A 14,903-nucleotide genomic window follows, 5' to 3' on the forward strand; every position below is an offset into this window, starting at 1 on the left:
CAGTTATACTCCTTTACATAGGAAGCACATATACACAAATCAGCTTTAGTGTAATAAGAGGATTTTTTTTTTTTTACCTCTATAGGATTTAAGTGTTTCCACCAAATAATCGGATTCCTCATTGATCTTGTCTTCTAAGGTTCTTTTCCCAAAAACAAATCCCCGTAGTGTAGAAGCAGTGAACCGTCTCATGGTTTTCCAGTTATGTCCATTTGTGAAGATAACTCCTGAAGAATAGACAGTGAATACAACCTATGCCCGTCATCACCCACCTTCTTTTTTTCTACCTCTGTATAAAATTAAATTATTTTAAAAAGACCCAAATTAATAATTTGATCTTACTAAGCAAGGAGTCTTGGAGGAAAATTTGAGTTTTTTTAATTTTATATCAATCGGTTGCCACTGGAGTCCTCATTGAAAGCCTTGGCAAATTTACTATTGCTATTATTAGAGATAAGCAAAGCGAATTAAGCGAATCAAGATTTGTTGTTCTGTGAATCGATTTCCCGCCGATTCGTTGAGTAAATTCACGAAAAAACAAAAAAACCTATCACTGACCTCTGCGCTGAAGATTTGGCCTCCTATTTCAAATTTAAAATTGACACCATCCGTTCCGACATCAACTCCCAGCCCCAAAGCCCCATAGATCCCATCCCCTCTCCCACCTTCTCTTCACTATCTGCTTTTGATCCAGTGACAGAGGAAGAAGTCGCCAAACTCCTCTTCTCCTCTTGTCCCACTACCTTCCCTAGTGACCCCATTCCCTCACACCTCCAGTCCCTCTCTCCTGCTGTCACTTCTCACCTCACCAAAATATTCAACCACTCCCTCTCCTCTGGTATCTTTCCCTCCTCATTCAAGCACTCTCTAATTACCCCACTACTGAAAAAAAACATCTCTAGACCCATCCTGTGCAGCCAACTATCGACCTGTCTCCAATCTCCCCATCATCTCTAAACTCCTGGAACATCTTGTCTACTCTCACCTAACCCGCTATCTCTCTGACAACTCTCTTCTTGACCCTCTACAGTCCAGCTTCCGACACCTTCACTCCACTGAAACTGCTCTCACCAAGGTGTCAAACGACCTCCTGAAGGCCAAGTCACGAGGAAACTACTCCGTTCTGATTCTCCTGGATCTTTCAGCGGCGTTTGACACTGTGGACCACCAGCACCTCCTCTCCATGCTCAGCTCTCTTGGTCTTAAAGCATAACTGTCATGTTTTTTTTTTATTGCAGAAATCAGTAGTATAAGCGATTTTAAGAAACTCTGTAATAGGTTTCATCAGCCAAAAAAGCCAAAGAAGCAATCTCCCAGCCTCCCCCCCTGACTTCTTATCTGTGCATTATCAGGCAAACACGTCTTCATTACAGAGAAGCCAGTGAAGACGGGCTCTGCTCTCTCCATTGTAATCCTATGAAGGGGGGAGGGGCTGAGGGAGATGAGGGAGCAGGAAGAGGTGACATGAAGGTTAGCTGTTTGTAGACTCTCTGGGCACCTAAAACGCAGGATTCAGGTGTCAGAAAGATCAGTGCTTATCTATGAACTTACTGATTGCACGGTGTTGTGCTGTGTAGAAATCCTCCGTGCTCAGTCCCTCCTAACAGCCCCTCCCCTCTCCATAGCCACATAATGGAGACAGAAATCCTGCTTCATTTGATGTGAGGGGGGAGGCTGGGAGATTGCTTTTTCACTACAGAAGGAAACTCTTTTAGTACATAAAACCTATTACAGAGTTTCTTAAAATCGCTTGTACTGTTGATATTTAATGTTTTCAGAAAAATGGCCCTGAAATGACAGTTACGCTTTAAGGACTCTGTTCTCTCCTGGTTTTCCTCCTACCACTCTGACCGCTCCTTCAGTGCATCCTTCTTGGGCTCTACTTCTTCTCCCTTACCTCTCTATGTTGGGGTTCCCCAGGGATCAGTCCTGGGTCCCCTCCTCTTCTCCCTCTATACAGCCCCCATCGGACAGACCATTAGCAGGTTTGGCCTGCAATACCTCCTCTATGCTGATGACACTTCTATACACTTCTTCCCGTGACATCACCCCTGCATTACTGCAAAATACTAGTGACTGTCTATCTGCTCTCTCTAACACTAAGACCTCTCTCGTTCCCAAACTTAATCTCTCTAAAACTGAACTTCTCGTATTCCCTCCCTCTAATAAACCTGTGGTACTAGCATAAATCCTGTGCATCAAGCTCGATGTCTGGGGGTTATGCTAGACTCTGATCTATCCTTCACTCCCTATATCCAAGCTCTTGCACGCTCCTGTCACCTACATCTCAAAAACATCTCCAGAATCCATCCATTTCTCACCACTGACACCGCTCAGACTCTGACTGTCGCCCTGATTCACTCCCGTCTTGACTACTGTAACTCCCTACTAATCGGTCTTCCTCTCTCTAAGCTCTCCCCTCTCCAGTCTATCCGAAACACAGCAGCCAGACTCATCTTCCTATCCAGCCGCTATACTGATGTCTCCGCCCTGTGCCAGTCACTGCACTGGTTACCCATTAAATATAGAACACAGTTCAAACTCCTCACCCTCACCCATAAAGCGCTTCACAACTCTGCCCCTCCATACATCTCCTCCCTCATCTCCACCTACCATCCTTCCCGTGCTCTGCGTTCTGCTAATGACCTCACTAACCTCTTCTATAATCAGAACCTCTCACTCCCGCCTCCAAGACTTCTCTCGTGCTGCACCAGTTCTCTGGAATGCCCTACCCAAAGAGCTCAGATTAATTTTCAACACCCCCAGTTTCAAGCGCGCTCTGAAGACTCATCTCTTCAGGTGTGCTTATAACATTTCCTAATCTTGTCTCCCTCATTGCTATCCCTTCTGCATCCTCTCCGTATTCCCTTTGGTGCCATCTACACTGTACTTTATACCTGAGCTCAGAAAATGGCGTGTGACCGTCTCGCCCAATCACCTATAAGCTCTTTGAGATTCTATGTACATTGACTGGAACATTGACAAGACAAGGCCCTTGTTGCCTCTCGTCACCCCCAGTAATCCTAGTCTGTAAGCTCCCGAGAGCAGGTCTCTAATTCTGTATTTTAATATTTAAATGTATTCATTGTATAATTTAATATAAATATAACCTGTATTGTATTTATATATTTAAATAAGTGCTGCGGAATCTATTGGTGCTATACAAATAAATATTATTATTATTTATTATTATTATAATCCCTAGCGCCCGTTCAATCAGCTGCAGACCCCTCTGTGATGTCAGCACCTCCCCCTCACCCTGTAAGGCAGTTCGGTAATGGAGGTGGCCAGTCGGCTGTGTGTGGAGGAGAGAGCAGGATGGCAGCAGGCAGTTACAGCAGAGCAGGGAGAGACTAACAGAGTGATATAGGGATAGAGAGGAGAGAAATGGCGGAAATTGGATGATTGACTGGCTGATTGACATTTTTTTGAAATTGTGATTTTAAAATTTTTGACACTTTTACATGCTTTATCAAATTCCCCCTTCTGTAGTAATACTAGTATTGTAGCTACTATAGTTTTGGCTGTTTTAATGAAATTCGTTAAGGTTCAATTCGGGAATCTTAACGAAAATCTTCACTTACAGTATCTCTAGCTGTTATGCCAAAATTATACTGCAATGTGAGTCAAAAAATAAAATGATTTTTAAAGTGAATTTACCAGCAGATATCGAAAATAAAGTGTTCACACTACCACCAGACTGTCGCCTTCACACTGACTCTAAAGGTTTCCATTAATAATCATACTGTTGCCCAATTCCCAAGATATAAGCCATTTTCGAAATGGGATTTATTTGTTTCTTCCCTTGTTGACACACCTCCTTAGTAAACAAGTATGTGCCTGGCCTGGCTCTGAGTGATCCCGCATTAGCTTTATTGTCAGAGTATACTGTATACAAACATCAGAAAAAAATGTGTATGGTACTCTAGGTCAGCGCTGTCCACAAAGAGTTTTTGATGGTTAAATAATGTTAAAAGAATTGATTAAATAAGGACAAATTTGACACGTTTCGAAGACATGTGCCCTCTTCATCAGATACATGGAAGTGCACTTCCATGTATCTAATGAAGAAGACACATGTCTTCGAAACGCGTCATATGATGGCCGAAACGCATCTAGCGTGAACTTTTTTTTTTACCACCCATGTGATTTTATCTGGATTCTACAATAAAGATCAGCCTTTTATCGACTTTGTACTGGAAAGTTTTCTTCTTGACTCTGACTTCTTGACTTGACTTCTTGACTTGAGTCATCCATATATTAAATTTAATCGGTGCCATGTGATAAATATTATTGGCTGCACAAAAGACAGGTTTAACAAAAAATTGGCTTTTTTGTTTGTCGGCTGATCGCTGGTTATTTAACATGGGCCGATTGACTAAAATAAGATCCTTGATTGCACTTGATTGACAACTTCTAGCACTGAGCCCTGTTTCCAAATCTTTTTTCTGCAATGTGCATACCAATCGTGAGCAGGTGCAGGATTTGTAAGCAGGGCAGGGATGGGAGGGGGAGTGAGGAGACATTTCAACCTTCAAGAGCTTGGGGATGTTCCTTTCACTATTTGCACTGGAGAATAAGCATTTTTTGCCATAATGGAAGCACAGACAGATATATAAAAGGTAACATGCATCTCCTTGACCTAACAAGCTATCTAACAGTGTCCACAAATTGGAACCTAAACTATTAGAAAATATTCAATGGAAATGTTACCGTGTCCTCTTGAGATATCCATGAAAACAGGCCGATCTGGTCTGTCCACAAATTCGTCTGCGTGGTTGAAAAGAGCTTCCTTCACGGTGTCATATCCGCACAGCACAACCATCTTTTTAAAACCAACCTTTATACTAAACACTGGTCCGTACTTTTTAGCAAGCTGCCAAATACAAATCATAATAAGAGCATAAATCTTCTTACTACATAAAGAAGTGTAATTTAGATAACAATCTGTGTCTTCTCTCATAGACTTACAGTACAATGCTTACACCCCCAGCAGCAGCTGCCAGTCATAATGCAGAGAAAAGTTCCTCTCATTATTCCATTAGCTGCAGTTGCAAGTTCAGCGGTACCTTAGTTTAAGAGTAACTCGGATTGACAGCGTTTGGCCTCACAGTTTTTCAAAATTGTAACTTGGTTTAAGAGCTCCCTGTACTGGGTGGGAGGGAAAGTCGGGGAGGGACATGGTCTGTACAGCGTGGTCTACAGCCCTGTACTCTGACCCAGGAAGTCTCCCTCACCTTCCAAATCATAGCAGATCCACTTCAAGCTGGGGCTTACATCAGGGGACAGGGCTGTGGAGGTCATCTTTTCATAGCTGTAACCCCTCTCTCCCTGAACAGAGAGTGCTGCTATACTGTGCCCACATCTGCTCTGCTCATTCCTGCCTGCAGTCTCTGTCAGCCCTTTGGTTTCCCATCCTCTCCATTCCTGCTATACTGTGCCTGCACTTACACTCAGTAAAACACACTGCTGCTATAATGTGCCTGCACTTACACTCAGCTATACACACTGCTGCTATAAATATGCCTAAAGTTACACTCAGCCATTCACACTGCTGTATAAAAAAGTTTCTGTCACTGTCCTCCTGCACAGCTCTGTGATTCTCACTTCCTGGTTGGTCTATGCTGGACACACCCCTTCCCCTTAGCTGTCATGTGACCACACAGACCTCTGACAGCAGCCCTGCTTCTCTATTCTAGCCTGTTGTACTACACTACTGTATTATGGGGATCTGCAGCTCCATCCTGTATCTACAAACTGCTGCTGTTTTTTTCAGGTTTATGTTCCCACTATACATTATACACCACATGCTGATTGCTATACTCTACAGTATAATGTGACATATTCAGCTGTTTGTAAATGTTTGTTTCATTTGTTTTACATGTTATTCAGAATATAAAAAAAAATTGGTAGGGATCTTGGCACTTTCCCGACATTCCTCCAAAAGATCTTCAGAGTACAGCGGCTGAGACTCTGGGAGACTGCGAGGCTTGACAGGAGCTCTCTTTCTGATGGTCGTCCAAAGTGGATTTGAGACATGACAGGAGATGGGCAGAGGAAACTTGCTGCCCCTACCACCCTGGCTCTGAGGCTGACTACTGACTGCTGTGGAGCTTGAGCTATCCATTCTACAATAGCAGCATGGCTGGTATTCACCTGACCTTTGGGTGTTACTGAGGGCCGCCACTTTCGTCCAAACTTGTTTTATACCACTGATCCACCAACGTCCACTGCTGTCCTGGGATGAAATTGAATGATTGACTGGCTAATTTCCTGATTTCAAAACAACAGCTCTTGTACAAAACATTACTTTGTAATAGTAAAACGATGGCAGCTACAATGGTTTGTCTGTTTTATCGCAACTTTTTGATTTGTGAACATACACAAATTGCAGCAAAATTTTACAAACTTTCCGAAGCCAATTTTTGCCTGATTCTCTAGTAATGACAACTTTTAATTTTTCTATAAAATATGCTGTAAAGCAGCTGCAAATTTCTATAGAAAACCTCTCCTGCTCTGGACAGTTCCTGACATGGACAGAGGTGGCAGCATAGAGCACTGTGTCAGACTTAAAAGAATACACCACTTCCTGCAGGACATACAGCAGCTGATAAGAACTGGAAGACTGGAGATTTTTAAGTAGAAGTAAATTACAAATCTATATAACTTTCTGACACCAGTTGATTTGAAAGAAAAAGATTTATCACTGGGCAACCCACTTTTTGTGCGGTAGAAAAGACTCTTGCTTTCTCCCTGGCGTAAGCCAATCGCACGACAAAGTGGGAAGCAGGTGTGACCTCCTCCCACACCTAAGCTACTAAGGTTTGCTCTAGGGATGAGTGAATTTACAGTAGGAACTAAGCAAATCGCTGTGTTCCTATCTGTGTTCCGCTCATCAGGCTGCGGGTGGTCTGCTCTGCTCCGTGCCACTCCTCCCTAAGTGTTGGAAAAAAGATGGATCTAGTCTTGGGATACTGTGAAAAGTATCCCAGAATGGGATCCTTTTTTTCCCATCACCTGGGGAGGAGTGACAGGGGGCGGAGCACACTTCAAAGTTCATAGACTGATGAGCAGAATGCTGGTAGGAACAAAGTGCTTCATTCCTACTGTAAACTTGCTCATTTCTAATTTATGCCTGGAAACAGGCGTACACCAAGCAAAAATCTACACCTGCTCTTTACTAAGAGGTGTGTGTCTCTTAATAAATCCGGCCGGGGAAAAGGGGGCGGGGCTTCATTTAAGACTGGAGACAAGTACGCTAGTCCCCCTAAATGTGTTTCAGATTGCTCAGACCCGGAACAAAAAAAACTTTTGACATGTCTCTATGACATGTCAAAAGTTTTTTTTTTTTTAAACGACGGGTACACTTTAAGCAGATAGATCAAGGATGCTTGTCTCTCAATACCTGATACCTACTGAGTTTGTAAAAGCTCATTCCCCTAGAGCCGCCTCAATCTAATGAGCTGAAAGAAGTCTCATGCCACTTGAGGACATCTTCAGGGCGGCTTCTTGGAGTTCATACTCGACCTTTCTTAGTCATTATAGACCTGACCTGAGGTCTTTCCAGTACTCTGGCTTTGGGCGAGCTATTGTGAATCCCACTTCTCAGGAAGGTCCCTCCCATATGGTGGCTGTTATTTGCTAAATCCCTATTTGTTCTGCTGGTAGGACGAGAGGGAAGTTACAGTTATGTAGGTGATCAGTTTTTCCTTAGTCCTAACAGCAGTACACTCATCCCTTCCTTATTACTAATATAGTTATTCTTTTTTTATCTACTTTTTTATATTACCATATGAGCAAAATTATTTACTTTTATACATTTTTTTTTTTTAATGACCACAGTATTATAGGTGCAGCCACACCGAAACGGAGGTAATAAGGTTGCAGGCAATTTGTGCCTATAGGAATATGATATGTAAATCTGGTTCAGTTTACAGGGCCACCCCATGATGCTCTGCTAACATGCTAACACAACCATTACAAATCAAGAATTTTATCCATACTAGATGGTCAAGGAAGTGATCTGGTTGGGACACGTCTCCCAATTACTGGATAATCAGAAGTAGGAAGATTTCCTTATAGATATAATTGGCATTGAAAGGAATCGATAGATCACTAAACTGTCATTGATGTATGCATCTTACCTTCTGAAATGATAAGTATGGCCTATTAATATCCAAGTCGAGCATATTTCCAAATATCGGCAATGGCTTTGGACCAGGAGGATAATTCTGAGGAACATCTTCCTTCACTTTGTATAGAACAGTTACCAAGAAAATACATACTATGATGGATAAGAGAACTGTGACCGGATCAAGGGGCAACATATCCTCAGAGGAACCTGTGGGGGGAAAAGAGACCTCTAAATTATGGTATAATGTTTATAGTGGAAGGTCGTGTATGTTCTGATGATCATATGATTACATATGCAGGATTCCAGATCCATAAATCATGGCTTCATGTGGATAGAGGAACAAGCCCTTGTATAACTAACTGCTTCTTATTTAGAGCTCAGCAAACTCGCCAAACTTTTGGATATAACTTCTGGTATTTCATTAAATGAAGCTCTAAAAACCAACATGCGGTGGTTACTTTTGGTAATCACTTAGCAACAAGTTGCATGCTTTATAGTGTACCTCCAAACTTTTTTTTCTGCAATATCTTCAGCTCCAGCATGGAGGCACATATTCCACTCTGGGTGGTACAGATCTATGCCAACCCATCATTAAAATAAGCCAGAAGAAGCTGGTAGCCACATGCTTTACTTCTCGGCTTGGAATGGAGTGGCAGCAGTAAGGAGTTGCACAGCCGTTTTGCTGCCACCAATGGCTCTGATGGGAACTGCAGGGCTGCTCATACCCCAGTCACCTGCACTAGTCATACTGAGCCTCCTGTAATGTCTATTCTAATAAAAAATAGTTAGTTAGTTTAGAGGCAGCGCTCCTCCATCTTAAAGCTCCGATCCCACCACTTAGTGTACGGCCGACATCAGAGCTGCACCACTCACCGCTCTAACATACGCTTGATGAATTTAACCATACAAGAAACACATTTGAGAGCTGGAGGAGAGTAAGTGCTACTATCAAAGAAGCTTGGGTTGAAGGGGAATTTCATAGCAGCTGCTATGTGAAGTGACAGCAGTTAGTGAGATTCATTGATGCCGACTGCCATTCCCGGGATAGAGGCTCTGTGCAAATGCCTTGCTGTAGCGCATCCTCTCCGGCTCTGAATTAGAAAAAAAGAGTTTGGCTCCATAGAGTTCCAATATAACTCTAACGCAAAGTGGAGAGTGGTCGTGCTGCATCACGGTTCTCTCCCCGCTCTTTCTCCTGATCGGCATGGGCAGTAGTGGATTATTATAGGTCCTTTTTGGGTGGTAGCCCGGGGCCTTGAGCTCCTGGGGGGCCCGCGGCCACCCAAAATGACTTATACTTTCAGGGGTGTATTATCTCCTGGCTACATATCTGCCATGATTTGCAAAAAATCACTGCTTTTTTACTACAGTTTTGCACAAATCAAGGCACCATGATATTATCTATCCTATACTATGAAGACCACGCTAGTGCCGCCATATTTATAGTAGGGTAGGGGGGGGGGGGCCCAGGCTTGGTGAACAGCCCGGGGCCTATGGTGAAGTTAGGCATAGGTCTAAACACTGAGACCCAGAGACTGATCAAAACTATGAGATATGAAAAGTTTTTTGTAATGACAGTGACACTTTAATTGCAAAATCCCACTCAGACTAGAGACAAGAGTGGTGCTGTTTCTGAAAGAAAGCGACCATGGTTTTTCTAAGCCTGGATAACCCTTTTAAGGCAGATATTACTCCTCCTACTCTTGGTTTTAACTTTAAAACAGAATAACAATTAAAAAAAAAAACGGATCAAAACCTAAATGTGTATGGTCATGTTCCTACATAAGTCTGGCTTAAGCCGTATCCCAATTTCATAACAAATAGGTATGCGCATTATCCTTGTGATTATCATCAGAGTAGCTATTGCTGACCATAAGTGGGCTTTGGCCACACACAATGGGAGACATTTGTCAAAGATACGCCCGAGGTGTACGCCAGGGAGAAGGTGCAGACGCCTGTTGTACGCCGCGCTCGACCGATGGGCGGGCTGCCATTGACAGGAGCAATATCTGAGGCAGGACTGATATATCTATAGGTATTAGTTTCATGATAAAGTAGTATCCTGGGAGAGAATAATGAGCATTCAGAACATGTCTTGGGGCTTGTGCCTCAGACCTTTTTAGACTGTTTTTGTTCATTGACCTTACTCAGGAATGTAAAAAAAAACAATAGACATGATATGCCCCATGCTAGGCTTACAATAAAGGAGAACTCCGGGCAAATTGTGTTTTTTAATATGTTATTTCATAAGCAAAGTTAGACAAATTCCTAGTGAACACACACTAGTAGTTCAGGCAGGCTTCAACTTTACTGGAAAAAAAAGTGACGTCACAAATTGGGTGTATTTATATGGAAGGTCCAGCAGAGGGCGCAGTATATGTAGAAATTACATGGTAAAAATATCTGGCCTTTCCTGTGTTTTACTCACTAAAAACAGCTACTGTACTCCCCCCGCCCTGACTGGAGCCCTGTAGTGCAAAAATCCCCCCCCCCCCAAAGACCCCCAAACTCCCCCCGCCCAGGCAGCCCGATGTAATCACAACACAGCAACCTTGTCCTATGCTCCCGATGCTAGCTGACGCCCCAACCCCACCCCGGCCATGAAAGGAGCCCCCAATGAGAACATTTACCCTCGAACCCCAAAGATCCCTAAACTACCCCCCTGGCCTCCTCAGCTGCATCACCAACACGTAGCAGCTGGTCCTGTGTGCAGCATCTCCCGGCTGCCTCTCTCGCTGCAGTAATCATCATGTTCAGTGTGAAAGAGGCTGCAGGGACCGCGTACACCCCGCTGCACACAGGACGGGGCTGTTACCTGATCGGGAGTACCAACCCCGTCCTGTGCAGCGGGGTGAACGGTCCTCTGTCGAGGTCCCTACAGCCTCTCTCCCGCTGAACATGAAAATTACTGCAGGGTGAGAGGCAGCCGGGACATGCTGTATACAGGACCAACTGGAACGTGCTGGTGATGAGGTTGGAACGGCCAGGGGGGGAGTGATGTTTTCACGGGGGGGGGGGTCTCCTTTCATGGCTGGGGGGGGGGGGTAGCAAGCGTTGGGTACATAGCATGGGGCTGCTGTGTTGTGATGGGGAAGGGGGGTTGCATCACAGGGCTCCTGTCAAGGCAGGGGGAGGGGGGGTTGGGGGGAGCACAGTAGCTTAATTTATTAAGTAGAGCACAGGAAAGGCCCCAGCTATTGTATTTTTAGCATATAATTTCTACATATACTGCGCCCCCTGCTGGACACTTTATAAACCTGATTCGTGCTATCACTTGAAGCCTGCCTGAACTGCTAAATTGAGGGAAATAGCACTATATGTGCATTTCCTAGAATTAGTGTACGTAGCAATAGAGAAAGATGACGTTGCGGCACTCACTTGAAATTCATAGAAGTCTTTATTAATCGCTGGAAAGCATACAAAGTAACCACATGTGCTCAAATAGGTTACATGGCAGATACAGGTACACTCCACTTAAAGCGACGGCCGTTTCGCGGTCATACGCATCAACAGGCTTAGTGGTACGTCATAACGTTCTTACGTGCTCATTATATAGTGAACGCTACTGCCATCAATGTTGTAACCATTTAAAGTGACATTACACCATTAAAATAATTACAATATAAAAACATTTTAACTAAATGCAAATTATAAAAACACACTAAGATCGTTACGGTCATTAAGACCCAATGAACCAAGTGCATCGGTCTGGATAATCCAGCGGGCCTCTCTCTGTAGTAAAATTCGCTGGCGATTCCCCCCTCGTCTGGGTAGTTCTACCTGTTCCAGACCTGCAAAGCGCAAGACATCCACATTACCATTGTGGGCGCTGTTAACATGTTCTATTAACCTCGGAGATCCTACTCCTGTTCGGATGGATCTACGGTGTTCCCTGAATCTTACATATAGACACCTAATGGTCTTTCCAATATAGAACATGCCACATGGGCACATGATCACATATACGACATATGTACTTCTACATGTCATAAATTGCTTTATTATATGTTCATGTCCCCCTATCCGGATAAATTTAGAGCACATATTATAACAACAAAAGTTACAATGTCCGCACTTGGGATTACCATTTGGGGCCGCCCTCTTTAACCAATTAGGGGATGCGGATTCCACCAAACTACTTGTCAGATTATCTGCTAGTGTTCTACCCCTACGGTATGAGAGGAGAGGCTTCCGAATGGCAATGTCTCTTAAATCCTGGTCTGACTCAATTAGATACCAATGTCTATTTATGGCCGTTTTTATTTTAGTATCCATGTTATTTTAATGGTGTAATGTCACTTTAAATGGTTACAACATTCATGGCAGTAGCGTTCACGTCTTAGACTATATAATGAGCACGTAAGAACGTTATGACGTACCACTAAGCCTGTTGATGCGTATGACCGCGAAACGGCCGTCGCTTTAAGTGGAGTGTACCTGTATCTGCCATGTAACCTATTTGAGCACATGTGGTTACTTTGTATGCTTTCCAGCGATTAATAAAGACTTCTATGAATTTCAAGTGAGTGCCGCAACGTCATCTTTCTCTATGGCTACGTATCCGACTCTACATTGTGGATTGCAGAGCACCACGCTAAGCTGCACGCTGGAGCAGATTGACCAAAAGGGTGAGCCACAGAAGCAGTTCATTTTATACGGAATGTATATTTGTTTATTGGAGTAGTGCCAAGTGAACTCTTTTGAACTACCTATAATTAGTGTATACTAGGAATTTGTCTAACTATGCTATATGTAATAACATATTAAAAAATACATTTTGGCCAGAGTTGCCCTTTAAAGCGTTACTGTCACAACCATTAAAACCAAACTGGGAATAAGAGTGCTGCTGCTACTGGAAGAAAGAAGTCGTACCTTTTAAGGTATACATTGTTATCTGCTACGTTTAGCTCTCTGGTTGTCCACAAACTTTTTTGGTTATAAAAACAAACAGACATAAAGAATAACTCACCTGGTGCTAGAATCTACAGTATCCAAAGTTGTAATTCAGGGATGAACTGATCAGGAGAGAACTATAAGCAGCAATCTGACGTTATATACAGACGTCTTACCTCCAGTCCGGTCTACCAGAAGGCTTTGTATAAAGTGAACGTTGTACTTGATAATCCTGGCAGTACCCACTCCACTCGTGCACTGTCTACAACATCCGTCACACTATCTAAGGGAAAGATGAGTTTGTTTATCATGATCAGAAATTTAGAATACATTATACAAGATAAATTAAAAAACTCAATGTAACCAAAGCTCCAAAGCCTGATGGATTACACCCCAGTTCTTAGAGAACTCAGTTCTGTAATTTCTTTACCCTTGTATGAAATATTCAGTGATTCTTTGGTGACTGGTATTGTGCTGAGGGACTGGCGTAAGGCAAATGTTGTGCCGATCTTCAAAAAGGGGCTTATAAGGACTACATTCAGGAATATGTAGTGGGTAATAGTATTATAAGTGATAGGGTGTTACTAAGGACAGAAGCTGTCAAACCAACCTAATATGTTTCTAAGAAGAGGTGAGTAGAAGCCTGGATAGGGAGCGGCTGTGGATATCGTGTACCTAGATTTTGCAGAAGCGTTTGACAGTCCCAAATGGGCATCTGATGGGTAAGTTAAGGTCTATGGGTTTGGAAAGTTTAATCTGTAACTGGATTGAAAACTGGCTTAATAATCGTACCCAGAGAGTAGAGGTCAATGATTCCTACTCCAAATGGTCCCCGGTAATAAGTGGTCTACCCCAAGGGTCAGTACTGGGCCCCCTTCTGTTTAACTTGTTTAATAATGATATTGAGGATGTAATTACCGGCAATGTTTCTATCTTGGCAGATGACACCAAGCTTAGTACGGACTATGGAGGATGTGCAGATGTTACAGGAGGACTTAAAGAGGATGTACCACCAAGTACATTCTCTTTAACCTGAACCCACTGATCGAACGGTGACGACACAGGGAAGCCGGTGCCGCGGTCCGTTTTTTGGACCGAGGCTCGGTTCCCGTGCTCGGCTCTGTTCTATACACCGGAACCGGCCGGTGCTCAAGCACTGGAGACCGGCTGGGCCGCCCCCAGTGGGAGGGAATTCCCTCCCCTGTATGATGCGGCTCCCTTAAAATTAATGGAGCCGCGTCATACAGGGGAGGGAATTCCCTTCCACTGGGGACGGTCCGGCCGGCCTCCAGTGCTTGAGCACCGTCCGGTTCCGTGCATAGAACGGCGCCGTGCATGGGAATCGGGCCTCGGTACGAAAAAACGGACCGCGGCACCAGATTCCCCGTGCCGGCACCGTTCGATCAGTGGCTTTCAGGTTAAAGAGGATGTACCTGGTGGTACATCCTCTTTAAATAGCAGCCGGAGAGTTCTGTCAAGACCAGGCAGAACAAAAACAAACTTCTATGCAAGTAGCGCAGGTAGAAGTACCACAAGTCTCAGCTAGACAAGTCGATCATACGCTGTAGGTGTGTCTATACTTACAGACCATATGGGTTTGATTTTTTGTCATGTAGCGGACTCTGGTTTACTATGTGGTGGATTATCGTATGTAAGTTATGAGAAGTGATTAAAAGAATTAAATTTGTTTAGTCTGGAGAAGAGACGTTTAAAGTGTCACTGTTGTTTAATTTTTTTTTTCCAGAAATCAACAGGCGATTTTAAGAAACTTTGAAAATAGGGATTATTACCCGAAAAATGTTTTTTTTTTTATCATGAAAAAGCAGTTTGAAGCTCTCCCCCCCCCCCCCCGTCTCTATTGTTCTCTATGGAGAGG

General features: G+C 43.6%; 1 protein-coding gene across 2 annotated transcripts in view; it reads right to left on the minus strand.

Moving 5' to 3' along the window:
* Positions 1-13,268, minus strand: part of LOC138796021 (cytochrome P450 2K1-like) — a 33,092-nt gene extending 19,824 nt beyond the window's left edge. Inside the window, exons 1-4 of one of the 2 annotated variants that reach the window (XM_069975893.1) lie at positions 13,204-13,268; positions 8,145-8,341; positions 4,714-4,876; positions 78-227 (exon numbers count right to left, since the gene is read on the minus strand). In XM_069975893.1, coding sequence (XP_069831994.1) covers positions 78-227; positions 4,714-4,876; positions 8,145-8,327 — 496 coding nt within the window. In that variant the 5' untranslated portion in view covers positions 8,328-8,341; positions 13,204-13,268. Of the gene's footprint in view, positions 1-77; positions 228-4,713; positions 4,877-8,144; positions 8,342-13,103 lie in introns of both variants that reach the window. The other variant, XM_069975892.1, reaches the window with a different exon arrangement.
* Between the last annotated feature and the right edge of the window lie 1,635 nt (positions 13,269-14,903).

Source organism: Dendropsophus ebraccatus, chromosome 6, assembly GCF_027789765.1.
Source record: "Dendropsophus ebraccatus isolate aDenEbr1 chromosome 6, aDenEbr1.pat, whole genome shotgun sequence".
Lineage (NCBI taxonomy): Eukaryota > Metazoa > Chordata > Amphibia > Anura > Hylidae > Dendropsophus > Dendropsophus ebraccatus.